This window comes from Pomacea canaliculata, linkage group LG14, assembly GCF_003073045.1.
Source record: "Pomacea canaliculata isolate SZHN2017 linkage group LG14, ASM307304v1, whole genome shotgun sequence".
Lineage (NCBI taxonomy): Eukaryota > Metazoa > Mollusca > Gastropoda > Architaenioglossa > Ampullariidae > Pomacea > Pomacea canaliculata.
Genome location: NC_037603.1, coordinates 10,029,169 through 10,056,175, shown reverse-complemented (window position 1 = coordinate 10,056,175; position 27,007 = coordinate 10,029,169). Strand labels below are relative to the sequence as shown.

General features: G+C 45.8%; 1 protein-coding gene across 5 annotated transcripts in view; it reads left to right on the top strand.

The window, feature by feature from the left end:
- LOC112555635 overlaps positions 1-27,007 on the top strand; it is a 143,836-nt gene that overhangs the window by 113,569 nt on the left and 3,260 nt on the right. For 4 of the 5 annotated variants that reach the window (XM_025224065.1, XM_025224064.1, XM_025224069.1 and 1 more), the window contains 14 exons: positions 11,935-12,039; positions 16,549-16,780; positions 19,054-19,146; positions 19,382-19,504; positions 19,811-19,885; positions 20,358-20,429; positions 20,922-20,975; positions 21,403-21,691; positions 21,960-22,137; positions 22,792-23,014; positions 23,345-23,446; positions 24,447-25,061; positions 25,408-25,530; positions 25,723-26,881. In XM_025224065.1, the coding sequence (XP_025079850.1) occupies positions 11,935-12,039; positions 16,549-16,780; positions 19,054-19,146; positions 19,382-19,504; positions 19,811-19,885; positions 20,358-20,429; positions 20,922-20,975; positions 21,403-21,691; positions 21,960-22,137; positions 22,792-23,014; positions 23,345-23,446; positions 24,447-25,061; positions 25,408-25,530; positions 25,723-26,881 (3,443 nt within the window). The remainder of the gene's footprint in view (positions 1-11,934; positions 12,040-16,548; positions 16,781-19,053; positions 19,147-19,381; positions 19,505-19,810; positions 19,886-20,357; positions 20,430-20,921; positions 20,976-21,402; positions 21,692-21,959; positions 22,138-22,791; positions 23,015-23,344; positions 23,447-24,446; positions 25,062-25,407; positions 25,531-25,722; positions 26,882-27,007) is intronic. The other variant, XM_025224066.1, reaches the window with a different exon arrangement.

The window sequence follows — 27,007 nt, the reverse complement described above, 5'->3', positions numbered from 1 at the left end:
GTGTGTTGTGGGTTACCTCTCTTGGTATCGACACACTCTCTCTGTGTTAGATATACCTCGTGGTGTAAATGTCCAGCGAGTGTCGATGTCATTGAGCATCAGTTGGAGGCTGACCTGGCCTCGTTGCTGTTTGTCACCAGTCACCAAACATCTGGCATCAGATTCCACAGTTCTCTTGTATGCAGATCGGATTTGGTGTCGGGATGGAAGTCTGATTAGTTTTGCGTTCCACGCGTTCACGCGCCTTAACCGGGTGGTTGGTTGGTTGATTGGCTGGGAAAGTGTCTGCACTTAGCGGCGATTAGTCAGTCAGAGACCTCTCCCTCCCTGTAGTCAGTCAGAGACCTCTCCCTCCCTGTAGTCAGTCAGAGACCTCTCCCTCCCTGTAGTGTGACCATCGAGCATGTTTCCCTCTGCGCTACCGCGCTACCCGCCGTCCTCACCTCTACTCGTCGTCAAGCGATGACGGGGTCAGACCCCACTTCCAAACTCAGCTCTCAGCAAAATACAACAGTGGATGGGTGGATGGAGGCAGTGTGGTGGGTGGGGGACATGCCTGCTTCTCATTGTTGCTTTATCACAACTTTTGTCCGTAGATTAGTGAGAGATGTGATGTCACTGACACGCACACCGCTGTCTTATTCACGCATGCACGCACACGAACTCATAATCAAACAGCTGAAGACGGAAGACAAGGAGAAAGAACCACACACGACAACTTTTTAACTTTATCCAATCAGCAGTCCCGTGCGCTGAGGCCCCAGAGACAAAAATTTAGATTGTTTTCGATTACATGGGTGATAAATTCATCTTTTATGTATGCGAGAAAGATGAACATTCGATTGAGTAACACAAAAATAAAGATTAACCGGAAGTTAATGTTGGTCTGCGTGCCAACGTTGGCCTGTATCCATACAGGAGTGTAGTTGTGGGCGTTGATGTGGTCAGAGTGTGGGGCTCGTGTCTACAGGTGTCCTTCCTCCTCCTCCTCCGTTCGTCTTTCTCCGAGTGCCAGTTGCGAAACCAAACTCGGTTTTTTTCATTGTGTCCCGAAAGACGACTCACAAGGATGGATGTCTGAACTGTACACCACGCTCGCCATCGACAACTGCCGTTGTCACAAGAAAAGTCGTCCTGGCTCCTCATAAATTTTAATGACCTGAGGCCATGCTTTGTCTTCATGGTAAAAAGGATGAAGGTATCCCACACATCTTACAGACCATAATTATCAAACAACTCTACTTTTTATCTTCTTTGCTTACTTGCCAAGTGTGTGGGTAGCTTGTGGGATGGAAAATAACCGCGAAAACAATCACGGAAATTAAACTACCCGGCTTAGCAAAAACTAATTAAGTGTCGGTTTGTTTTTTTGTTCAAAGCTGAGAGAACAAATCAGAGCCGATACAGCAGTTATGCGACTCCAATGATGGAGGCGAGTTCATGCTCCGGACCCCCAGAGTGACGTTTTCAGGAAAAATGATCACGTGACAAGATTGAACTACTGCAGTGGTCTGCGCTTGACCGCGCTAAACTCTTTGTGAAGCTCGACACTTGAAGGAAAGTCTTTGGTGATGACAGTTGTGACGTCACATACTTGTAGAAAGTCTGGTGGTGACAGTGGAGACGTCACACACTTGTAGACAGTCTCTGATGGTGACCGTGGGTGAATAGTGACGTCACACATTTGAAGGAAGTCTCTGGCGGTGGAGGGATCGTGATGGCCGGCGTGATGGCTGCCCCAACTCGCCGAATGGCGACGAAAGCGAGGCTGACTATTAAGCTGAATGGTTCGCACCGACACCGAGGAGATGAACTTTGCGGTGAAGGGTGTCGGCCCCGCGACCCTAACTTTGTGCCAGACCTTCAATTACATTAGCTGACTGCCGGCACTTGAATGTCTGCGAATTTTAAAGGTTTTCCTGCGGTTCCCATTTCGGGCATTTCCTCCAATGGCTCTGTTTTCCTCCCTCATGCGCCGGAGGAATTGAATAGTTTCTTTGCTGGGTCGTTACAGACATGCAGTTTGTTACCAGTCGGGTAGCTGGCAGTCCGGGTACTTTCCTGCCGCCAGCCATTTTAGGTAATTGATTTAACAGTATACGACTCCTCTAGGTTCTTTAGTAAACACAAAAATAAACTAAAAAAGTCCAGTCACTGTTTTCTACTAGTTGAGTAAATAAATTGTAAGCTACAAGATTTTTGCCTTTTAAGAAAAGTGTAGCCGGCAATGGCTGTTAATGGGATGAAGCATGAAGTAAGAAATAAAGACATCGACAGTTGTAGCGATGATTTTCTTCACTTTGTATCGAACTACTTGTGTCCATCCTGTAAGCTGATACTTGATTTCCTTCTATTCTGTATTTTCAATATTTTATTTTTCCTTTCTAAAGTTCCATAGGACAGCTTCATCGGATTCCACAGAAAAAGAAATAGTTTTAGGACAATATTTTTACGAACATGAACCTACATTGTCAAACTTGTTTTTGTATATTTTTTGTTTTCTCAAAACAATATAAATGAAGCTCTGTTGTCCTCCCGACTTTATTTTATTATTTATTCTACCCTGTGCATGTTTTGACGAGGTCATCTACAAGACATCTGTCATCAGCTCTCTGGTAAAACATTTTTATGTTGACACAGAGGTCATCCAATGCAAGTCTCTCACACCCCGCGACCTCGTGTCAGCATCACTGAAACATCGTTAGTCGCTGTCATCGTCTGATATCATCTAATGAGGAGCGTTTTAAGGGGACTTAATCGCTGGCAATGCTGTGACAGTTGATCGAAGATGTGACGGCGGGTGTGGATGTACTCGGGTGGCTTTGTCATACACCAATGAATAAAGCAAAAACAAGCAAATACATGGAATTGAAAACAGGGAAAGAAGGAGAAATAAAAAGAAGTGTTGTGACGTGTGGTGCAGATGAAACTGGGGAAGGAGAGAAATATAAAGGGGGATAACACTGGCAGGCAGACGGTAGCAATGGATGTGAACGCCTCTGACAAACGATCTCAAGACTGTGTCACGTGGTTTGGTTTGACTTCGCTGTACAAATAATAATAATTATTATTATTACGAAGCAGTAACACTGTATTTATTGGAGACAAGAAGCAGTAGGTAATACTGTAATGACTCAGGAAAGATGGCGTATGCAGCAGTGTAATGAACGTGAAAAGAAGTATAAAAGAAAAGAAGTATGTTGTACTGTAATGAGTTTTGAAAATAAACAAAGTTTACTACCGTAAGACAATCAGTACAAGCATGTATTTTCAACCAGTAATCTCGGGTACGTGCCTGGAGGCGATTTGTGCCCCTGCCCCTCCCTTCTGCCCCCAGACCGCCAGCAGTTTGGTTATTTCCATCCCAGCATTCATTTTCTTGCCCAGGAGACTGCACAAAAAGAGAACATTTGAAAAAATATATTTCTGATGGTTTTCTGATAGGTACAGAGTATTTCTGATGGCTTTCTGATAGGCGGCGACCACTTGTGATGTCTGTCCCACAGTGTCAGACGACTGGATTGCTGGCAGGGCGAATGTTGTGTTGGTCTTTGTTATTGTGTTGGTCTTTGTTATTGTTTGTCGAGTACATAATGGGAAGTGAGAGACCAGCAGTGGAGGTCGTGCACGTGGACCATGGCCATGTCCTGGCCAGCTACAGGCTACGTTGGTGAGTAGCCAATCATCTCTCCGCTCTCTCAGCTGGCTTTGTGCGAGATGAAAGGCGGGCGATGTCTGGCCGAGCGAAGACGTCTGGCCGTGTTAGCGATCGAACTGTCATTATGCATATTTCTCAACTCGCTTCGTCTTCTCCGACATCGCTCGGGTCATCTGGCTTGACCCTTGACCGCAGAAGACGATTGCCTACCGCACGTGAATCTGGAAACTTCTTGATGACATGCTGGGGGGATTTTTTCTTGGCTGCTTCTGGGCTGTGAGGCTGTCATCATCGGGATCCTTGGCCGATAGAAACTTGGAGAATATCTCCTGGCTTCCATGTCCTACATTGCGCGCTCACCGGAAACGCTTGCAGCCGCCATCACCAAACTCTGCAGACTTCCGGTACAGGCAGTCTCAGCAGTAAACTATTGGTTCTGGGGATAATATTACTTATCTGTTTTTAATAGTAACCATCTCAAGCAAGCAGAAACTATATTTATCCGACATTTACCAACCCCGTGGCTGTCGGTTAGCTAAGATTCTTTTATCAATGAATGAGTGAATGCGGAGCACTTTGGTCGTCTGCTGTCACACAGGGTGTGTGTGGGCCAACTGTTTGCTGACCGCCCCACCCTCAGTCCACACCCTCAGTCCACCCAGACACCCACAGTACCATCAGAGACACGTCCAGCACTGTGGCCACAAGAAAGGTCGAGGTCAAGTCGTCTTGTCTGTTTTCCTCGCCACCCTTCCTCCTTCCTCCCCTCCACCCGAGTCTCGAGTCCGGGCGGCACGTGCTGCTTAGTATTCATTGAAGTATTACCGACCTGGAGGGTCTGGTTATCAGGCGCGGCCCATTCGTCTCTCGCTGCTCCTGTTCAGCCTCCTTTTTTCTCCTTTTTTTTTCTTCACTTGAGACCAAACCTCTGTGTGTAGGGGCGGGGCAGGAGGCAAGCCAACCTTTCTCTCTCTCCCCCACTGATCCCTGCTATTTGTCCTCCCTCGCCCTCTTCTCCCACTCTGCCCTTGTCTAGCTCTCCTCCGTCAGCAGCAGCGGCAGGGGTTGGAACAGTTGGCAATCCGGGGTTCGATGCCAGCAAGGGTGGAAAGATGGGAGACAGACATTCCTGGCGAGTAATTTCATTTCGTTCCTAAAATTTCAAGTTGCGGATGAACGCACAAACACAAAATGTGATTTTTCGCCACAATGGCTGCTTTGCAATCTTTTTGCTTGGGGTGGAGAAAGAGTTCTTAATCAGATGATTACCACCACCCCTCTCCCACACCCATTCTGTGTCGAACTCCCTGGCGAACTTTGACCTTCTGGCAGTCGTTTCCTTCAAACTTACGAGGAAACGGAAGTCGTACCTGCAAAACTTACTGCAGCGCCGGAACCTTTGGGAAATTCAGAAAAAAGCTTTTCTCGAGAGGCGACGAGTCGAGCTTTACAGCTTCTCGTGGTTGTGGTGAGTCGGGGCCGCACACAACATCGATCACCGGGTGGGTGGCTGTCTCTCACACTCTGGATGTTGGTGCCAGACTTTGGTCACAAAATTCAGGTACACAACTTGTACATCAGTCTTGTACAGCAGTCCTGTACACTAGTACATCAGTTTTGTACACCAGTATCTACGTCACGTTTCAAGATGGCGCCAGTGGCGGCGACTAAGCGCGAGCGATTTCCCGCGGGTGTGTTTTAATTCTCACGGCCTCTCCACCTCGCGCTGCCCATCAGACAGGAACCAAGACGAGGCTACGCTTGTTGACTTCACGAGGTAATTTGCCTCTGTGCCTGTCCCCGCCCACCCCACACCCTGTCTACCCACAATGCCTTTCAGCCGCATCCCATAAAGCGGAAGTGTGTGATGGCCAATCTGTGTAAATTGTGGGCCGCCAGTCCCACACCTTCTGGCTTGTCCCGCCACCCACAGCCTCGCTTTTAAAGACAGTTGCAATTTCCACGTCTGCCCCGTCACATCCGGGTATGTTTGTCACCCTGTCTTTAATTATTAACGAGGCGTTGTGTAGTCAGTGTAGTGTGCTTGTACCTCGCACTCCGTGGAATAATGTAACCGGAAGTTTGTTGTCCCTCCTGCACTCCCCACCCTGTGATTCTGTTGCCGAGGTGCCGTCAGGTGGAGTTTGAGTGGCGCGGAATTTCTTTCTCGGCGCGCGCGCACACAACACACGTGCTACTCGCGGAGTGTATTTCTTCCTCTGTTACAAACGTGTAACTCGCTTTATTTGTAAATCTTAGTGTTAAAATACAGGTTTAACATGTGAAATAACAAAAGCCTTCATCTGATTGGAGTTGTGGGGCATGAGCGGGTGGCTACTGGACGTGACGTCACACGCGATGACCTGTCGAGGTCCGCCTCGTGCGTCAGACGGTTAGCCCCGAGCGCTGTCGGAGGGTAGTTGGGGGGATTACCTGGGTGCAATCGGAGGGTCCGCTATCATGTCTTTCCTGAGGTGATGAAGCAGACGACATCATTTGGCGATATCTGGATGTGACAGACGACAGAAGGCTAGACAAAGTGGCTCCATCATTATTCTTGACTTCAGGGTGTTCGTGCGGCCGGTGTGTTTAGGTGTAAAAATGTTCGTCCTCGTCTTTTACAAAGAATTACTTTTTTTTATTAAACTATTCTGTGTTTTGAACTCGCCGTGATGTTTGATAGCGAGCAACACCAAGCACCAGCGAGGGTGCAAAGTACCGGTGTGAACTGCTGACATCACTAAACGCGGGACAAGAGGAGGAAGGTCCCCCATCTCCAGCTTCTCATGCGACGACGGCATCGCCGGAACCGTTGTTGCTGGCGTAGGATGAGGGACGTAGGGAACACTTCACGACGATCACCTTTCTGTGTGACGTAGTGTCCAGTAACGGTCGCCCATACGTCATCCTGGCTCGTGCACTTCCCGTGATGGTCGACCTCAGGAAAGAAGTGGGTTGGGGGAAAAGTTTGCAGACTGATGAATGCAGCGCCCTCTAGCGCCCGGGGACGTGCGAGACGATCCGGTGAGGAGCAGGGGCTAAGGTCGAAGGTCAGTCGGTGAGACTGTGCTGGGTACATGCATGTCTTGTGACTGGAACTCTCTTGTTTGCTGTACCCGACAGTTCAGTCTCGCTGACTTGCTGACTTGCTGACTTGCACAAGTTTGGCCGAGAAGGAAGCAGGAAGACAGACAAGACTCCGGAAACTCATTGCGGACATTGTGGCTGGAGTTACCGGCCTCACCTGCCTCTTCCTCTCCTTCTCTACTTTATCCTCACCACACCAGCGCCATCTGAAGTCCTAGCCGCGGGTGTGTAGAAAGTAGCCTCATTATCAAGAATCAGCAGCCTGGCATCTATTTCCGGTTGGGCGAACCTCGTACTGTAGGGCGATTGTCTGTGGATGTCGGCTTCCAGAGTTTTTTTCTCCTTCTTTTCTGTCTCGCGAGCGATTGTAGACGGCGATCTGTTTAGGAGAAGCGGACCCGACATTGTTCAGACAAATTGCAACATTTTGTCTCCATTCTCAGCGCCACAAACTGTCTCCGACATCGCCATGGCTTAGCTGCCGGCACCACTGGAGGGCAGGAATGGTTTGCCAGCTCAGCAAAGTGAGATACGCACGCACACACGCACACACACACGAACACACACACGCACATACACACACACGCACGCACACACGCACACACACACACGCACAGGGCAGGGAATACAGATTGAACAGAGAAATATTTGCTGTCACGTGCTAAGACGTCTTGTAATGCTGTCACGTGCTATGGCGTCATGTAATGTTACAATGTCGTACAACCTGTAATGATCACACGAGTGTTTGACCGTCGTGACGAGAAGACTTGAGACCTACCGCCATCCATTGTCTAGTTGTTCTCGGGGAAAGTGTTGCCGCGCCACCATCTTCAAGATAAAATAAGATGGCGGCTGTTATCCCCTTATTTCTCCTCCGCGAGCTGCTTGGAGACAGACCTCATCTCCAGACCTTGGCTAACTAAATCGCCGACCTCTGGAGGTGGCGGGCGAGTAAGTGGACTTTGATGAATCGAGAGTGTCTGTTGGTTGTGACCGCTGGTCGAGATTGCACTAACGCACGTGAAGCATCGGTGAGAGGAGGCTGGCCACCCTCCACCCTGACCCCGACACTGCCACCATGACTATACGTGATCTTAATCTTCGAGTGACCATTAAAGTGAAAAATAATATTCACACTAACGATTAATTAAAAGCTTGTAGCTAGTGATGCACCAGCGTGTGTATTAAGGGACACAACGACCACAGAATTTGAAAGAATCACGTTTGTGTCACGTAATATTGACGTATGCTATTGAAACAGTAATAACGTGTTTGTGACTTGATCACTGAGGTGTTATTACTGGTGTGTGTTGTAACAGCAGGCTGTGGGGCTGTCCTTTATCTGTAAATCGTTGTTGTGTTCTTGGTGTGCATGTTCCAATGTGTGTGGAGGGGAAGGAAGAGGAGGGCGGAGGCGAGGGTCGGGTTACTTCACAACCCCGCGTGAAGGGAAGTGTGAGGAAGAGGAGGGGCGGGTTATCGACGAGGCTGCCAATAATTGAGTTGTGAATGTTGTTAACGAGACAGAGACACAGTAAGGGAGTTGTGCACAAGTTGTAGGCAGAGAGGTCCGGAGGCTCCCTCTAGCGACTGATGGAGTGTTTGTGGCCAGACGGACATGCGCACTCTCTGTGCGGGATTTAACTAAACGGCTTTGCGGTTTCCGGTGGTGATAATCAGTCTGCAGTTTCTCAGTCCCGCGCTCTGCATGTCTTTTGAGGAGGAAGCTGCCTTTTTCATCATCCCACCTCACGTGCTGCTGGCTGTTGGCTCATTGCCCCACTGATGCAGCCTCGGTGTCGAGAGGAACAATTTAAAACATTAAAGGACGAGAGAGATGGAGACTTTTTTAATTTCGAATATTTTAAGTAATTTTTTAAGTCGTCCATATTTTCTTCGTCTTAAACTGACTGCAAGCTGCAACTGTAGAAAGTTTAGCAACGAGTGAAGGAGGAATTAGGCGCTGTTTGCTTGTAAAAACTTAGAACCTGTATTGAGACTGAAGATCACGATTTCTCAGTGGCACGTTTTATGTCTCTGCCATCTTTGCCATGCGCAGCTTCATTCACCGCCATTTGCCCCGCAGGACCGGAAGCTGTTTATACTCTCGTTCAGCTGCGCGAGGACGCGGCGCAATGATGCGGTCATGGCGGCCGACAGCAAGCTGAGAGAACGCGTGATAAAAACGACACAAGCTCGGTTTTTATAATTAAAGTTAAGAAATGTCGATGAAATACTCGGTAAAGATGGGTGCACGAGTGATTTGCACTTCTCCTTCTGAGAAAATCATCCTGCCCTCGCTCAGATCCTCTCAGAAAGGGTGAGATCCGTGATTTGTTTGCTTGTCCCGAAAGTGTAGGGAAGTTTGGCGGCCGTGTCACGTGACTACTAAGCAGGGTACGAGGCTGTCTGAGGACCGGGTGTGCACAGACACAGGGTCAAAGACTTTGCCCTAATATAGTCTTCTCTAACCTCCATGGTTTTAACCGCCGAACACAATCCGATCCTTTCTGGGAATACCCGGCGAGGGTAGCTAATGCTCTGCCTGTCTTCAACCATAAAGTGAAATGACAGTAAAAGAGGGCGGAAAGGCATCTTTAGTCACGGGGAGCTTTCACCGGAAGCAGTTGTTGAGAGAGTGTTGTCCGCTGATATGAGAAGACCCAGACTTGTTCATTTAAGAATGAGACTGAGTTTCCAGCAGGCGATAGATGGCGGCGGTGAGAGCTGATGACAGGGCTAACTGAATGACCAGCAAGGCGAGACGAGCACATCAGGCATTTCCAAGCTCACCGGTCTAAGGACATTGGCGGAAAGAGTTCAGACTCCCAGGGGAGACCATTCTAAGGGAGAATACTCAAACACGGCTACGGCTAGTACCAGCCTTCTCAAACAGGGGCAGTAACTCAGTAGCGAAACGCGAGACTATTTGAACTTGATTGCATCTCTTTCTGCAACAGTGATTGGAAATTCTGGGAGACACGGTGGTGGCTGCATGGGAGCAACATCATTTTGCTGCTGGGCATATCGCATCCTCCCGAGAGACGCGGCGTCACCTGCCATTCACCTCCCTCGGGCAGGAAGCCAACTGATCCCAGGCGTAGCTAATTTATTCAGAGGCTAAAACTTTCCAGACCTTTCTTCCTAAATGAAGATGCTGAATTATTTATTATCACCAGACCTGCAGCCAGTCGACCTGCGATTCTTGCTGTCCCAGTGTTTCATTTGGCTGGAGGCCAGCTCTGGAAGCTTCGGTCCTCACTGAGAGGAGTTGTCTTCTCCCTGGGTGCGTGAAGATTGTCTGGGCGATGACGGAGCCACCTCCAGTAAAACTGTCAAGCAGACGTCATCTCTGCACCGTTGCCACCAGGGTCACTGCCATTTTTTCCCCGACCTTTGTTGATGTGAACACCCTCAGCAGCACAGAGGAAACTAAGTTGGCGTGTGGACGTCTCCCCTGTCGACACAGACATACCGGTTCGATTCTTGTTGCGGTGGGGGACTGAAAAAAAATCCTCTGACAGCTGAGCGATGATTTACCCGGGTAGATAAATGACGACAGAAAGAAAGAACACGTTTCTACACCAGCCCATTGTCTTGTCTAAATAAATCTTTTATCCATTGAATCCATGGATCACCTTCATCCGCGCTGTTCTTTTTGCCGTGTCTTCTTCATCCCGTCAATCCTTGATTCGCTTCTGATTAAAGCTGTCTTCGCAGTCTTGAACCAAGTGATTGCACTGATTGATCCTCAGGACCCCTCCAGTCTACCCCTGTGTCTGCATCTCTGTTTTTATCGTCTACCCCTTTCAACTCACCCATTTTGTCCACTTTGTTGTTATCATTCGACGATGACATACAACACGTGTAACAGCGCTCTGGTAGTTCAAACAGTTTTTCTCCACAGTTGACCCTTTGAAGCCCGAGACCTGCCAAGCAGAGAGGATTGCACGGCTTTGGGATTTCTCTCTTTACAAGAACATTTTGTTGACACAGATGACCACCCTGTGAGCCATTGTTTCCCAGTGTTCCTGCGCACCCCAATACCCCGGAGTCGAGTGGTTAGACATGGTCAAGACTTAGAGCTCGCCCCTCGCGCTGGTGGTCAGCCTCGTGTGTGTGGGAAGTGATTCATGACATGTTTATGTGCGGACTGTTGTGTGGATGTCTACTCACTGTTCACATCACAGTGTTCAGGGTGAGTTGGTGCAGGATGGTCTGTTTGTTATCTTTGACTTCCCCGCTCCTCCCCACAGGCCAGTAGAGTTCATGGTCATCACCTTTAGTTCGCGGCCATTTTGCTCACGTGACACCCTCTCCAACCGCGCAGACAAAAATAAAACAGAGATGCCAACCCATCCACGTGTATTGGCCGAGTTGTTCCAGCGTGGCGCTGCTCTCTACTGACCGCCAGACGGCGCTGCTTGCTCATGGCTGAGTTTGACTCCACACATCACTCTCTGTCGTCCTCAGTCTCGGCGTTCAAAGGTCAACATTTGCCGCAGTGGCAGGCACTAAGGCACGAGCGCATTGCGCGAGCAGACAACTAAAGTCGTTTGCTGTCAACTTTATTGAGCCCCGCCATTGCTCGGGCTTTTTAATTTGCCTTTTAATGCATTTTTTGTTTTGTCTCTCGCCGTGCGCCATGTGTAGCAAGCTCTGGCCTCAAGACGTGGACATTACAGACATAAAGACCGAGAGCTCCATGTTGAGCCCTCCACCAGTCCCAGCATCCTGGCCCAGGTCCTGGCCACTTGCACGATGGGCCATTATCACTGGCGGGCTGCTGTTGCCGGCATTAGGGGGACAAAGCCGAGGGGCCATTATGTGGAGCTAAGAAATTAAGAGCTTTAGCTCCGGCAAGATGCACGAGCAACTGCAGGCAGGCAGGCGCAGCAGCTTCCTGTTTAAACACTCGCTTCTAGAAGCTGCCACGGCAACTACTTCCACCCAATATGTTCGACTGTTGTTTGGCAAAGTTTGTCCACGTAAACATTTTTACATGTTATCGAATGATTGATTCTTGTCTTAAGTATTGCGTGTAATTATTCTCTTCTGAAATGTTGATAAATATAATTATCGTGTCTTCAGCATTTCTCAAACGTGTTTATACCTATACATGTAGTTGCACTTAATTAAGCCTAATCACTTAATTAAGCAGTGTTTACAAACTTTTCTTCTCATTTCAGGAGCAGACCTTTCATTGCCCCACACCCGGTGCCAGGATGAAGACAGGAGGAGGTCGTCCTGCCGAGATTGCGGATTCCAGTCCACAGGGCGAGAGTGGTCCACGGGTTAGTTCGATTCTCTATGTATCCAGATCGTTTATACTGTGGTTTTACTACTTATTGCTCCAACATTTAATCCAGTCGTTATCGTTGTCATCATCTTGACAGTCGTCACCATTCACCACCTGCCATTGACAGACTTTGTATCGTCACCAACAACACAGCACGTGACTGAGGTCACACGGGGTTAAGATTCCTTCACATTTGTTTTTAGTTTGTTTTTTGAGGAGAGGAGGGATGGGATCTTTATCAGCATTATCAAACACATCTTGGTGTTATCACCACTCGACACAACAGCGGGTCGGCATGAAAAAACAACAAAACCTACATGTATCTATAGAGAGAGAGAGAACTTTGAGGAGCACTGCAACTGGCATCAGGGTTCCCATAAATAACAACAATACTGTATGTGTGAAAATAATACCTTAGCTTTGTCTGAAGAATCCTTCCTTACTGTATTTTTCTCATCTCTCTCTCTCACACACACACAGAGACTTGTACACATACCCAGACCACTGGAAGTAGTTAGGACAGAGAAGACGGGAAGGTGTGGGTCCGCCAGATGATGTGAGTCGGGTTGTAGTCGAGGTTTGGTTTCCCCATCAACATCAGCAACAACAAGCAGGTTGTGGAGGAATGTATTGTATGGTTGTGTGCGGCAAATGATGTTTTCGTTTAGCTTCATCTCCTCCCATCAAACCTAAGCAAACAAGTCGTTGGCGAGGATGCTTCAAAAAGTAATTATAAGGAAATCGGGGTTAAAGCTGTTTACATTGTTTGTTTGTTTATGGTTTAAAACACTTTCATAAGGTTTCTTGGCGTAGTGGCGATAGTGGAGGAGTAACTGTCGCTGATAATGCTCGTGATGAGGATGAGATGATTATTGTCTGCTTTTAAAGTTGTGGCTGATTTACTGACATCCGCTTGACAGCCGGCGAGCCTCAGTTTTTGTGTTTGGCTGAAATAATTGTCGAGTTAATGTGATGATGACTGTAACAGAGGGTTTGAAGGTGCATTTCTTGCCAGCTTCAGGCAGTTGGCACCTGACCAGCAAGCTTCTCTGAAGTTTTACATCAAACACATGTCTGGTGCTGTCCACAGGGTCTCCACCCCACGTGCACCATGCGTACACACCAACACACATAAAACACAAGTTCAGACAGACGAACACTCAACCAAAGTTTGGCAAAGTTTTTATAAAACCCTCGGTCAGCGCTCGTCCCTTGAGAAGGTTGCGCAGTAAGATGACGATGTGGCCATCCCAAAATTTTATGGACAAACCAGTAATATTACGGTGGTGGTGGTGGTGGTGGTGGTGGTGGTGGTGGTGGTGGTGGTGGTGGTGGTGTGGGTAGAGATACGCTTGGCGGCGGTTTTTTTTTTTTTTGGCTGTGGGACATAAAGACGGGAAGGAAATGTAACGGTCTTTGAAGGCCGACAAGCACGCTTGTTCACTTAACGCCGCCATCAGCAAGTCTGTCGTCAATGGAGCGGAACACTTGGCCTGTAGCTCACTCACACAGAGATGGCAATCGTAAGAAAACACCTTCAGACGCCGTCTGCCGCAGTTCTCGCCCCTGGCCATGGGGAGCACGGAGGAGGAGCTGGCGGCAGGTAGCAGGAGTCTGGCACCTGGAGGTGGCTAGGTGCGCCCCGTGCGCGGGCCCACAGACAAGCAGCTATCGCTCGTTGTGTTTAGACTGTCGAACAGCTTTTTTTGAAGACTTGGTTGTGGGAGCCTGTGAAAGGAAGGAGGCATGCAATGGGGGGTTGTTACCTGTGGGGGGTGTTACCTGTGGAGAGGGACAGTGGCGGGCTCTGGCGGCTGATACCTGATTGTTGTCAGCAGCACACACTTGCACAGTGTGCAGCTCGGCTCTCAGTTTGTTTTGACAGCAGCCGATGTAAGAGCCTCCATTTATCACATTCTTGTGGTATAAAGCAGATAGCTCAGCACCGCTCAAGTCTGAAAGATTTCCCTCCCTAAACTGTGGTTGTGTTTATCTTAGGTAGTAAATAAAAATAAAACTGCACACACATGCGCAGAGAGATATGGAGAGAGAAAGAGAAGGAGGAGTATGATAAAGAGACTCGTAAAAACTAAAATGTTCATTCAGGTTCTGATAATTTCAAGGATAACTACATCCCTCAGTGTGCGGCGTGCTTTCTCCTGCCCTTGACAGAGTGAGATGTGCTGCTTCATTGATGACCAGACAGAAGCAGCGGTCATTCTTGCAAAACCACGGAGATGATCCTGGTTGTTTGGTTGGGGTGGGAGGAGCCTTGTCTTCTTCTTGTTCCCAGTCGCCACCAGTGGAGCACAGGGTCGTAGCCACACCCCACCATCGGACACTGGGCGTCCCTCTCTTGCCCATGGTAAGAGCATTGGAGACACCATTCTGAGTTCATCCTTGGAACCAGCATGCCCGGTGATGTCATTGGAAGCTCGGTCAGCAAAATCTCCACGTGCTTGCAAACATTGAACTCTGTAGTCGCATTCATTCCAAACGAGAGCAAGCATCGAGGTTGTCGATGTACACTGGCGTTGTGATGTATATTGATGTCGTGACGTCATCAAATCAACCGACATCGTCAATGTTGAGGTCACATAGCGGTTATAACTGACAAAAACTACCTTCTTTAACGCCCTGTGTCGTCATCGTAATGGCGCCTGGTCCTCGTGATCCGTGAGTCCTGTGGACATTCTCTCTCTCTGTGGTGAGCTCAGTTTATTTGAGGGTTTTCCCTCCTCGCGGTCTGCTGGGACCTGCTGGGTGTGGTCGTGTTACCGACGAGAGATCGCCGTCTGTGTGGTCTTGCTGCAGCGCCATCTACTCTTCTTCATGCAGCTGCACGGCTCTCGTTAAACCACGTTTTCTCTCGGCCCGGGGCGAGATCTCGCAGCACTGAAGGAGGAATCCGCACCTTAATTCCCATTATTCAGCGCGGTGCTTGGAGAACAGCCCGCGTCCACATCCATCTCGTTTTCTCGTCTTCCCTCGCTTGGCTACCCCTCCCCCCATCCTTTTGTCTAAGCTTCGCTTGTCAAATGGCCTTCTCTCCCCTTAGGGGCTTCCTTCTTCTCTCGAAAAGCTGCAAACACGTCCTGAGATTTCGGAAATGAATCTGTAGAAAGAAAAAGGTGAGGAGACCAAGCTAACTGGAGCTAAACCTGGAAGGTTGGGAGCTCATGAGGTTTGTATACAAGGCCTCGATGAAGGAGGCCTCGTTAGGGTTCAGTGGTTCAGCAGCGCCATCGCTAGAGCTCAATGATGCGGCAAATGCCATCTCTAGCTCAGCTCAGCGATTCAAAACTTACATACTTACACAGCTCATTAAAAGGAAACACCGACGACTTACACAGCTGGTCGTTCTATTCAAGACCTGGGTGCCGCCGCTCGACAGGTCTGTCTACCTGTTGTCTACCTGTTAGTCTCTCCCCTCACCCCCTACACTTACCTCCCCTCCCAATGACCAGTACCAGCATAATCCTTTATCAACTGGTGCCACTCGAAGGATGAGTGACAGAGTGATGAGCTACCTTCACACATTCAACAGAATGTTAAAAGGTTTCATGAGCGAGGGCGCCACGCACAGACAAACATCACGAAAAGACTTGCACACCACTAGAGCTATCGCGGAGCCAGCCTACCCGCTGTGACTCCGCGAAGCCGCGAGAAACGGTTTTGCACGCGCGGCCGACTTCTTACCTGAACAAGAAAACATTTCATATTCACGACACTCGGCGATCTTCATCGGCGTCTACCTACTTGTGAACGCCTACATACGGGCACCTGAACTCCAGGTCAGCCTGCCCTCCGCCCCCTCCCCACCTCCCCCGAACAGCAGGCAGGTTTCACCTCTGCCAGGTAGGTTGCCAGGTGGCAGCGACGTTGACGACATACCGCCGTAAGTTCACGTCTGGGAGGCTGCATTGTCGTGCGCAGGGCGCTGATGGAGTCGTTAGGTGCAAGGAGGAGGAGTGAGCTCAGTTTAATGTGATGATAACATGATTGCGAGTATGAGATGACATGGCGCCGAGCCCCCACAACACTGGGAGTGCGACAGGCGGGTAGATAGGGGAGATAATGAGTGACGGAATGCAAGGGGAGATAATGAGTGACGAAATGCAAGGGGAGATAATGAGTGACGGGACAAGGAACGCGGAGTTGTCTCGCAGGTTTTTGTTTGAGCTGTCCAAGTCACGTGCTTCTCTTCCCACGTGCTACAAACTATAAGGCTACACACTCAGGTGCATTTTACACCCATTTCAGCAGTGATGTTCCCTGTGTTTTATAATAGTCTACGAAACCTTTATTTCTTTTGTTACAAACAGCACGCACTCATCTGTTCAAACAGTTTTTATTTGCATTTAAAACTGTCAGTTTCATATTGTTTCTTAATTTAACACTGTATAACAGTAAAGGTTCCACAGTTCAGATATTTAGAATCAGGTTTCCACGTTTCATTTTCGTGCATTTTAATGTTTTTTTTGCTTACATTTGCAATGTTCAGATTAAAGCATCATGCCAGCTCCTCTTACAACCATCGGAACATCGAGCTGTCCACCCGACCTCGACCTCGACCTTGCCCTTTTGGTCGCTGACTTTGTGTCAAGGACACTGTCGTCGCATGCTTCTGATGTCGGTGATCCTGGTGACGCTGGCTGCGGCGGCGACCGTTGGGATGACGTCACCGAAGGACGAGCAGATCTTGCAGATCGGAGTGCCCTCTACCAGACTTATACGTAAGTGGACCTTGAACCTTGTGTACACCTGGTCAGGTGTGACAGTGTTACCATGGTAGTAGTAAGCGAGAAATGGCAGATGACGGTTTCCGCCTTGAGCACGTCTTCCCGCCACAAGCATGCTCCAACTTCCACCAAGAGTCGTTTCCTCCAACATTTCCACCGATGTGCGAAGGAACACACACACACACGAGATGTGTTATGATAATCAGGGGGACTCCACACAGGGAGGGTGTGTGTGTGTAGGGGAGGGGGATGTTTCACATTTCCTGCCCTGCGTTCAGCTCACACCGCGGGCGTCCGGTCCTCACACAAACTGAATCATAAAGGTGCCATGACGTGGTTAATCAAGCCGCCTGCTGGCGGTTATCACCCTGTTACCGTGAGATCGGCCAACACTAACAAGTCGCCGACAAAAGCTTGTGGCGGCGTTACGATGGCAGAATTATGGCGAGGCTGGGGCGCCCTACAATTTATGCTCGTTTCACCGGAAGCGCTGATGTTTGGCGGCCGGGGGTTAAAGTTCATGGTGTCAGCTATCTCGCAGACCAAACAGCGTGTGTTAGTGATGCTCGGTTACTCTTTAGCTCAGCAGGCGTTGAGTTTATCCCCGACCCTAAAGACGGCAGGCTGGAAGTAAAGGGAGTTAAATTAAGAAGACGCTATTGTAATTATGTCCCTTGTGTGTGCGTGTTGGTCGGTGCCAGACCTTCACCGCTCTTTGGTCTCTGCATAGACAACAACAGACGAAGACTTTGGACACCTAAACATTTAGTGAATCATTAGAACTCATGCACATAAGTATTATCAAACTATCACGAGGCATTCCTGTCCACATCTGAATCTTGAAACAAAGTGGCAATAATGACGAGGTGCTGCTTCCATTCCTAGGAATCCAATATTGCTTCTTTTTCTACTAGCAATGTAGAAAAAATTCAATCAATAAAATGCACAGGATCGATAAAAAATAAAATGTAGAATAGAATAACTTTTCATGAGCTTGGGTGAAGCTGTTGCACTGCAGTGGTAAGAGCAGTGATTTCTGTGTGCGGAAATTATGGGTTTGATTCTTGAAAGCTATTTTTTCATTGCTTTTTCTGTTTTTTAAAACCTTTTGTTGTTTCTTTATTTTTTATTTTTAGAGGTTTTTTTTAGCTGCTGAATGAGTTAGCATTGGGCTTAGGGTTAGGATCTGTGTTAGCTGTGTACGTGTTTGTGTTCACAGAAAAACAAGAAAAATATATATAATATATATGCATGAAGAACATTCTAGCTGGCTGGAGCATTCAGGACATAGTACATTATCCTGCGATTTGACTAGCTGAAACAGTGCTACGTCCATAACTGTGAAATCTGGTCTATGTGTGTGTGAAAATACAGGAAAATGTGGCTTTTCATGTTTGTAGTTATTAACGACCAAAGGGAAATAAACTCACAATTTGCAAGTACAAAAAGCTGTACTAGCCTGACAACAAATGGTCAAAATCTTACCAAGTGATCACGACATGCTGCGAGTCACATCAATCAGGTGGTTTGTGTGGTGTGTTGTATGTTGTAAACACTAGTTTGAACGACCAGTGCTGGGCAGTGCTAGAGCAGTGTGCCCTCCAGCCACAACGTCAGGTTGACATGATAAGGTTGAACATTTATCTCTCCGGAACATGGTTTTATCAACCATCTAGTCGGATGTACGACAAAACAATCCAACAGATTGGGGGAAAAAAAAAAAAAGATTGTCCAGACTACACAAAGGGAGACGACCAATTAAAAGTTGTTTTTGAAGCATCCTAGATTGATCTCCCCTTTTGTTCATTCATTCTGCGGGCTGAGTTCGGTTTAACCTTCCCGTCGACCGCCTCAGCGAGGTGGCGGGCTGTGTGGCGGGCCTCCCGGCTCGTCCACGTCGGCTGGCATTCAACAGTCGACTCAGAACTGGTACGGACGAGGGGAATCCGACTGTCTAATTAAAACTAAGCCTCGGTGTTGACGCAATGTGATTTCTGCCCAGTGCTCTGAATGTCAAAGTGAAGAAATTCAAGCAAGCGCGGGTAAACGGCTGGAGTAACTATGACTCCCTTAAGGTAGCCAAATGCTCGTCATCTAATTAGTGACGCGCATGAATGGATTAACGAGATTCCCACTGTCCCTATCAAGGTTTTGCTGTAGCACTCTTAATTTTGCTTTTGTAACTTAGCCATACAATTTGGTTAAATGACATGCGTGTATCTAAAACATGAAAACAGTGGTGTGGTTTATTTTTTTTATTTTTGCAGGTAAAGTAAGGATGTTCAGTAAGAGTCCTGATCTATCGGACATTGCACAAAACACAGAGAGCCTGGCCCTTGTGTCTAAATTACAGCTAATGGGTGAGCATTTTATGGTAGAAAACAGTGGGTTTGTTTTCTTTTTATTAATGTCTAGTCATTCTATTTAAAAAAGTAATTCTAAAAAATCTAGCATTTATTTGGTGCGTTGTCCATTTTTCTATCAGTAATTCAGTGTAATTGATGTGATTGCTCTCATGATCTTCTGATAAAGTGTGGTGTAATTGAGCAAAGAAAGCAGAACAAAACTTATTAACACAATGTTTTAATAATTCAGATTTGAACAACTGCCATGGAAACCTTTCAAACTGTGAAACAGTTGCCGTGTGCAACCGAGGTGATAATGATTTCTTGTGTCGATGTCGATGGGGGTATTTTTTCAAGAACCGAAAATGTCAAGGTGAGAGTAGCAAGAAATTTGAGGGCTTGAAGTTCTTCACATTCACAGTAGATTAAGAAGGACTGGTTTTGAGGGAAGTGAAATAACAATGAGTGAACTGACTACCTTTAAAAAGGAAATAAGGGTGTCGGTTTTCATAGACAATTAAATACAGATGATATCTATAGTTTCTGTTAAGCAGAAATTCCACACACAAGGGAAATAATTTTCTAATTTTTGCATAAGTGACATTAAATTTTACCTGTAGATCTTTAAATGAATGTTTATTCCAAGACATCATTGCCACAAACATTTGTTTATCCTCAGAGTGCAGAACGTCATGTGCAGAGGGACATTATCTGGTGACACCTTGCACAGCAAGTTCAGATGCAGTTTGTAAACGTGAGTGTTGATGTTTACTACGCTCTTGTGCAACTTCAAGTTCAACCTTTTCATCTGATACATTGTAGCTGTTTCATGACACTGTTCAGCATAGTGAGCTTTCCTGTAGGCTAGTAAGACACCGAGTATAGATACATGTTGTTCAGAGACACTGACTATAGGAATATCTGTACAGAGACTCTGACTATAGGAATATCTGTACAAAGACACTGACTATAGACAAATGCTGTTTGTGATTTATAATTTTATTCATGTGATTAATTAGCATTTTTCTGTTAGTAAACATATTTTGATGCATGCTTACCTGCAGCATCATCTAGAGTTAGGTTTTATTTCATTTTGTATTAATGTGACTTTTATATGCATGCAATCATTGGTTAAGTTGCTTCATTGGGATTGGTTGTAGCTTGTAATAGTGTAGCCTGGTTTATCCTTGTAGCTTGAAATAGTGTAGCTTGGTTTATCCTTGCAGCTTGCACAGTATGCAGTGGCTCACAGTATGAAGCAGCAGTCTGCACAACATCCAGAGACACAATCTGTGTTGGTAAGTTTTATTGAAAGACTTGTTCATACATGTATGACATTCAGGATACTTTTTTATGCAAATATTGAGCACTAATAGCAGATAAAAAGGGAACTATTGAATTATTATTAGTGATTTGTATGTGATGTCTGTATAATTTGCTTTTAAAAAAAAAGTAACTAGGTGACAGTCATGCTCTACAGTATAAGCTTGAGATCTCAAACTTAATTTTAGTTACAAAAGGGAGGATAGTTAAAGTCTGTCACTTGATGTGGTAGCTGTACCTGCAAAATGACTGTATGTGTGCTTGAGTGCCTATGCTGTGTGTGTGTGTGCATGCACATGTGTAAAATTCACTCTGTAAGCCAAAGCTTTGCAATGAGACAATATAGAGACCTGACAAAGTAATATATCTTTATGAAATTTCATTATGTTGAAAACCGTTTTCCTTGCACACACACAGATTGATGCTCTTTAGATCATCATCTTGTAGCTGGCTTTCTTTGTGTGCAGACGTTACCTTTCCTGTTGGCATATTGGAACTAAACAAAACACTAGGTCGCGATGGTGAGTTTTTGTATTTATGGAGGCAGGAAAGTATGTGCGAGCTTTCTATGTTTATCAGGTGTTATGTAATCTGCCGACTATTTTTCTACATTTTTCTCTTGAAATATTATGTCTGGAAATGTATTTTTTATGGTCCAGTTATGTGATAAAGTTATTTAAAACTGATTTTGCTATAGGAGTGGTGCTGTTAATTTATTCAGTTCTTATAGTGCCTTGGTGTCGTTATGCACACATAATCCATGCATGTAATTGCTCAAATACATCCACAAACCCCCTCCACCACACACACACACATGCATACAAAACCACTCGTGCTAGTGAGAGTTTGGGACAGGCATGTAGGCACAGTCACACACACACACACAAACTTACAGTGCAGTAAAACCAAATCTGTGGCATGTCATGTGCTTGCTCTGCGCTGTTACAGATGGTGCTACAGTTCTCCTCACTCACAGTAACAACATCTTCATGGAGCGGTTGGTTGACATGAAAGAACTGGAGACTCCTATGTATGTGACAAACAACCAACAGTCAATGGACTTTGTGTGGCACCGGGAGTCTGGTATTGACATTGTCATTCGAGTGTCAGGTGTTTTCTTGGTGCCAGAGTACAGAGAACTGGACGCTCTTGATGACTCCGTGTTTTTTCTAAGAAAGAAAACTGAAGAGCAGCGCATGCAGGAACTATTTCTTATGACGCAGAATGAGTACTGCAGGTTAGTGAATATGAATATGCATTTGTGTGTGTGTGTAAGTTACAGAGGGTAGAGTATTATCATCAATGAATCAATGATAAATGCTTCTATAAGATGCACAATTGGCTTATCATTTAATTTACCATTTTGTTTGATAATTTATCCTTCAATACCCAAGATGAGTTTGGCAGACCTAAGAAGCTTTTGTCAGCTTATGTTTGTCAGAATATGTTGGTTGGAAGAGGTTTGTCAGGACATATTTGTCACAGTATGTTTGCAATAATTCCAGACACCCAGTGCCTGATTACTACCACCTTCATCTGCATGTCATCAAGAATCGAACCGCAGCTGCTCAAGTTGTACGCTGTGACTCTCGAGACTCATCGGTACCAAGATGTCCAAAGTCTTACAAAGATGGTGACCGCTACCTCAAGTGGGACATAAATACCAAGTGTGAAAAGTTTTCGGTATGTTTGTTTTCAGTATGTCATCAGCATGTTTCATCTTCAGTGTGTTTAGCATCAGTATGTTTGTCTTTCGTACGGAAGTCATTTGTATGTTTGTCATCCATGTGGTTGTCTTCAACCCTAATTTTTCTGTCTAAAATCTGTTTAAACTGTGTATTGTAACATTTTCAAAAAGAAACAGAACAAAGTCATAACTTCTAAATGTTACAATATGTTTGGTGACTCTTAATTAACACAGTTTAGTTTTCTTTAAATTTTTCTTGTCTAGAGTTACAATGTTAAGAAAGATGTCAGGTTACCAATGGTTTAGGTTTGCTTCTGTTTGTTACACAGTATTTTGATATGAGATAGTTGTGAATAATATGCTCATAGAGAATGGTTTACAACTTTGGCCTTGCATTGTTGTGACTACAGACCGCTTGTCTTTGGCTTGCTAATGTTAGAGCGGTGATTATTCATGCGTTCTGTAGGTCAGTGTATAAACATGCTGTCACACTGACAATTTGTTTACAGAAGCTTTTACTCCATTATTTTATTTGCTTACTTAAAATGTTCATGATGCATGCTCCCTGGTTACACAACTCATGTCTTCTCAGCAGCCAGGATGCTTATGAGCATCAGGTGGTTTAATTTAAAGTCCTTGTCAAATCCTAGGAGTATCTCTCACAGGTCTCGGGCAGCCCAGACACCTTGTCTCCTCTCACGGATGTTGCAAATGCTGTTATGTGTGTGGAAGAAACTAGCCTGGACACCAAAGTGTTCCACCAATCAAGACCTGTAACCCTGGAATTGATATTTCCATCACCAGAGTGTCTGGTATACCAACAAGAATGCGAGCGCTGCATGTCATCGCTGGAATGCACTAACACCAACACCAGTAAGCAGAGGACTTTGCATGTTACACTCAAGAACGTAGTCTAAAACAGCAGTTTTCAGCATTCATAAGCAGAAACATGCATAAACAACTAACTGCCTATATTACTTTTTCAAATTTAATTTTAAAAATTATTTACTTTGCTTGTGCTGCATGTATTAATAGTGTTTGTTCTGGTGCACTGAACTTGGCTGTGACCAATAGTGTTGCTTAAAAGCCGACTAAAGTGTAAGGCATACTGGCTTCTTGCCCTTACCTATGCATTTGTTTGGTTGGCAGTAATACGACAGATATTTAATTTGAGGCTTACATCTTGGAATGCTCTTCATGCAGGCCTACCACGCTCATGCTGTGGACTGCACTGCTACACTCGTGGGGCATGTCACCAGGCGTATAGTCCTACATGTCCTCCCAGGACAGTGGAGTGTGCTTCAGGTGAGTTGTCTGTTACACAGCATGCTGCTATGGCTAGTTTGTGAGACAGAACATGTTGCCTTTACTCTGGTGAGTATTGTACAATACAATGTGCCTTTGGTAAGTATTCTAAGACAGCATACCCCCATAAGTTTGTTATGAAAGAGTGTGCCTTTTGTATTCTATCAGCGACAACATATCTCCAGTGTCTGTTCTGTAAGACAGTACATGCCTAGTGAGTTTTTTAGACGATGTTGTCTTTCTTTGGTGTGTGTAATATAAGGCAGTCTTCCTCTGGAGAGTTTTCTAAAAGACAGCATGTCTCTTGTGACTCTTCTACAAAACAGACACTCCCACTTGGCATTAGAGAGTACGGTTTCACTCTGGAGTGCCAGGAAAAGTATTTGCACCTAGTATGTTCCATGCCTAGTGGATTTTTTTTTTTTGTTTTTGTTTAACTGGATGCCTCTAGAAAAAAAAATCAGTTAAGTCAGCTACTCTTCCTCCTCTAGGAGAGCGGTCCGGTGGCGCAACGGTTAGCGCTGTTAGCGCCTGTCACCAATACAGTGAAGGTTGGTTGCCCTGAGTTCATTTCTCGTCTCGGGCACGCTGATCTTTCTCTGCACGTGGCATCTGTTTACAGGGCTGGCTGCTTGCCGTAATATAGCCTTAGCTGCTGACACGGCGTAAAACACCAATTCTTCCCCCCCCCTCCTCCTCTAGGACCACATTTTCCCTCCTCTACGGGTAATAAGAGACTAAAGTGTTCACTTGCTTGAGGAAAGATCAAGTGCATATCACAATATAGTAGAATGTATCAAGGATGAAGAAAAATTTTGCTATCAGATTTACTTACTCCTGCCTTGGCAGAAAACATTTAGCAGCAAGCTGTCTGCATTTTGTAAGGTTTAATATCTTTTAGTACAAAAGGTACAGCACTAAATTTTTTAATTTAAATTTTGCTAGATCAAGAGTTATGTGTCATCATCTTTTGACTTACCTGTATATGTACCTTTTACAGGTGAAGTGCACGAGTTCTCGCTGCAGCCGGTGTTCTCCACCATGTCAGACAAGTTTGTGTGTCACCTGGGCTACCACCACCCTCAGTACCTATACAACGTGTCCTACTCCATTCTTATTCCATCTGTTGGCTTTCAGTTACCTGTCCAGAATTACACGGCATCATTCAAATCGTTGAACCAGCATCACACACACTCAGATATGTTTGACTTCATCCAGGTGATGCATGACACACGCTTACCCTTGGCAGAAAGTCTGATTCTTGTTGGTGATCACAAGGAACTTAAGAACACTAAAAATAGCCACATGCAGCCATTCTCTATCCATGCTTTGAAAGACCATGCAGAGTTCTCTCGGCGATGGAGCAGCAGCCTTAGCAACAAGGAAAATACAGATTTCTCAGTGGGCGTGCAGTTTGAGCGACCGTTTGCTTACAGTTCGACCTCGTGGTACATGAGCAAATGCGACAAGAATATATCACAGATTTTCCCCAACCAGACTGTGTACAAACCTGATGGCACCCAGGTGATGGGAAGAAGGGTAGATGATGAAGGGGACTACAGGTATCAGATGTATCATGCAGACAAGTCACCATATATCAAGCTCTCTATTGCAGGCAAGTGTTATGTTGCATCTCTTACACTTTAGGTGTCAGAAGGCAAGTGTTATTGTTATGTCTGTTACATTTTAGGTGTTAAAACCAAACAAAAAAATGTGTTCCATAGGAACCTTCAGGAAAATGGAGTGACTTTATTTACAAGAGGCCTTGGTTTTTGCTGAACATGATATAGGAAGTAAATGGCTATTTGCCTCAGTTTCCTGTGGTGATGCACTTTTAGCTAAGCAGATAAATATTTAGTTTGTAATGAGTGTAATTAGTCTATTACAACATCTCTTGTGGAAACTTGAGCTGAAATGCTACAGTGATCTATGGTGATTTATGGTGGATATACTTTGTACAGAAGCAGAACCTGTGCTGCGCTGGTTTCAAGGAAAGGCAACTCATGGTGTCATTGAAGGTGGGGAGTTGTCTGGACAGTTGATGTGGAATCAAACAAGACAAGCTTGGACCATTACTATATCAGGTGAGACAGGGTTAGTGTAAAGCTATAGCATTTATAGTAGTTTGTCTCTAATTTTTATTGTAATGTTTTTATTCTCCCCCCTTCTGTAGGATAATGGCCCCGAAGTAAACTGACCAATCAATCTATATATATATTACAGACATTTTATGCATGAGTGACTTCAAAGCTGTAATTTCTCTTGTGTTTCTGCAGGTGCTGTTAGAGATTGCCCTGCTGTATTTACCATTCAAGTTTTCAACAAGATGATGTCACAGTGCATTGCAGTTTATGACGTGCTGGTCACATGTCCAAACCAGTTTAACTTGACCTTAGGTTTATCGGAGATAAATGAAGATCTCCCAGACATTTTTGTCGTTTTACTAAATGATTCAGTCTCGGCATATCACCTTGTGCTGTCGTCTCTCATCCCACCTGTCACTCTGCCAGTGACAAGTTCGTCTCCAACAGGAAAGAGCCCTCTGATGTCGGAACAAGGCATGATGCACTGGATTCCTGTGTTTGCTGTGGTTGTTCTTACAGGGCTGAGTTTGATCAGCATTTTTGGCATTTACCTCTTCATAAAGTTTAAGTCTGCAGCAGCAGCAATGGACATGGTACCTGCAGATACCCAGAGTGAATTGCCAACCCTGAACAACCAGCCGAGCAGTACAACACACAGATCACAGCAGGATGTTAAACGTGAAAAATCTACAGCTACCAGAATCTGTGTCAGTATTTTTGTTGTTCTTTACATTGTCTATTCCCTTGTCTTCACATTTTCAGTGGGACTGGTCACCTTGTATTTCACACACTACTCACTTTTGGCCAATATAAGCAGCACGGCAAACTTTTCTACAAAGCTACAAAAAGAAATGAATAATTTATTTGAGAAAGTTGGACATCATGAAACTGTAGAAGAGATGAGGCTGTTCCGATCTGTGGAATCAAGGCTGCAGGCCTGCTCACAACACATGCAGGAACAGAATGGAAGATTTCTTGTGAGTTACCGCAGGGGAATGACAGAACTCCTTGCAGAAATCTACCAGAAAGGCGGCGCCATTGAGAATGCAGCAAGGGAGTCTTTAATTCAGAATAATTCCATCTACACACAGCAGATTGAACAGTTCCTGTTGGACTGCAATAGGACAGTGCAGAGCATCATAGAAAGATTTGATGCACAGCTGATGATTTATGTCAAAGACATTGCTCGCAATGGTTGGTTTGATTTTCCACGGGAAGTGTTTCTGACCTTAGAAGGAGATAACCCAGATAAAGCATACATGTCACCTAACCAACTGGCACGATTCCTCCAACAGCTTGAGGTTGACAAAACTGACGAGCTCCTAAGTGTTGCTGATGCTATAGGAAGCAGGTGAGGGTTTTTTTATAGTCATGCATAACAAACATGAGCTATCTTCCAAAATCCATGTGAACCCCTCTTAGTAATAAACAGAGTGATTGCACTGTACAAGTGATATAAACAAAATGGACCTGCAGG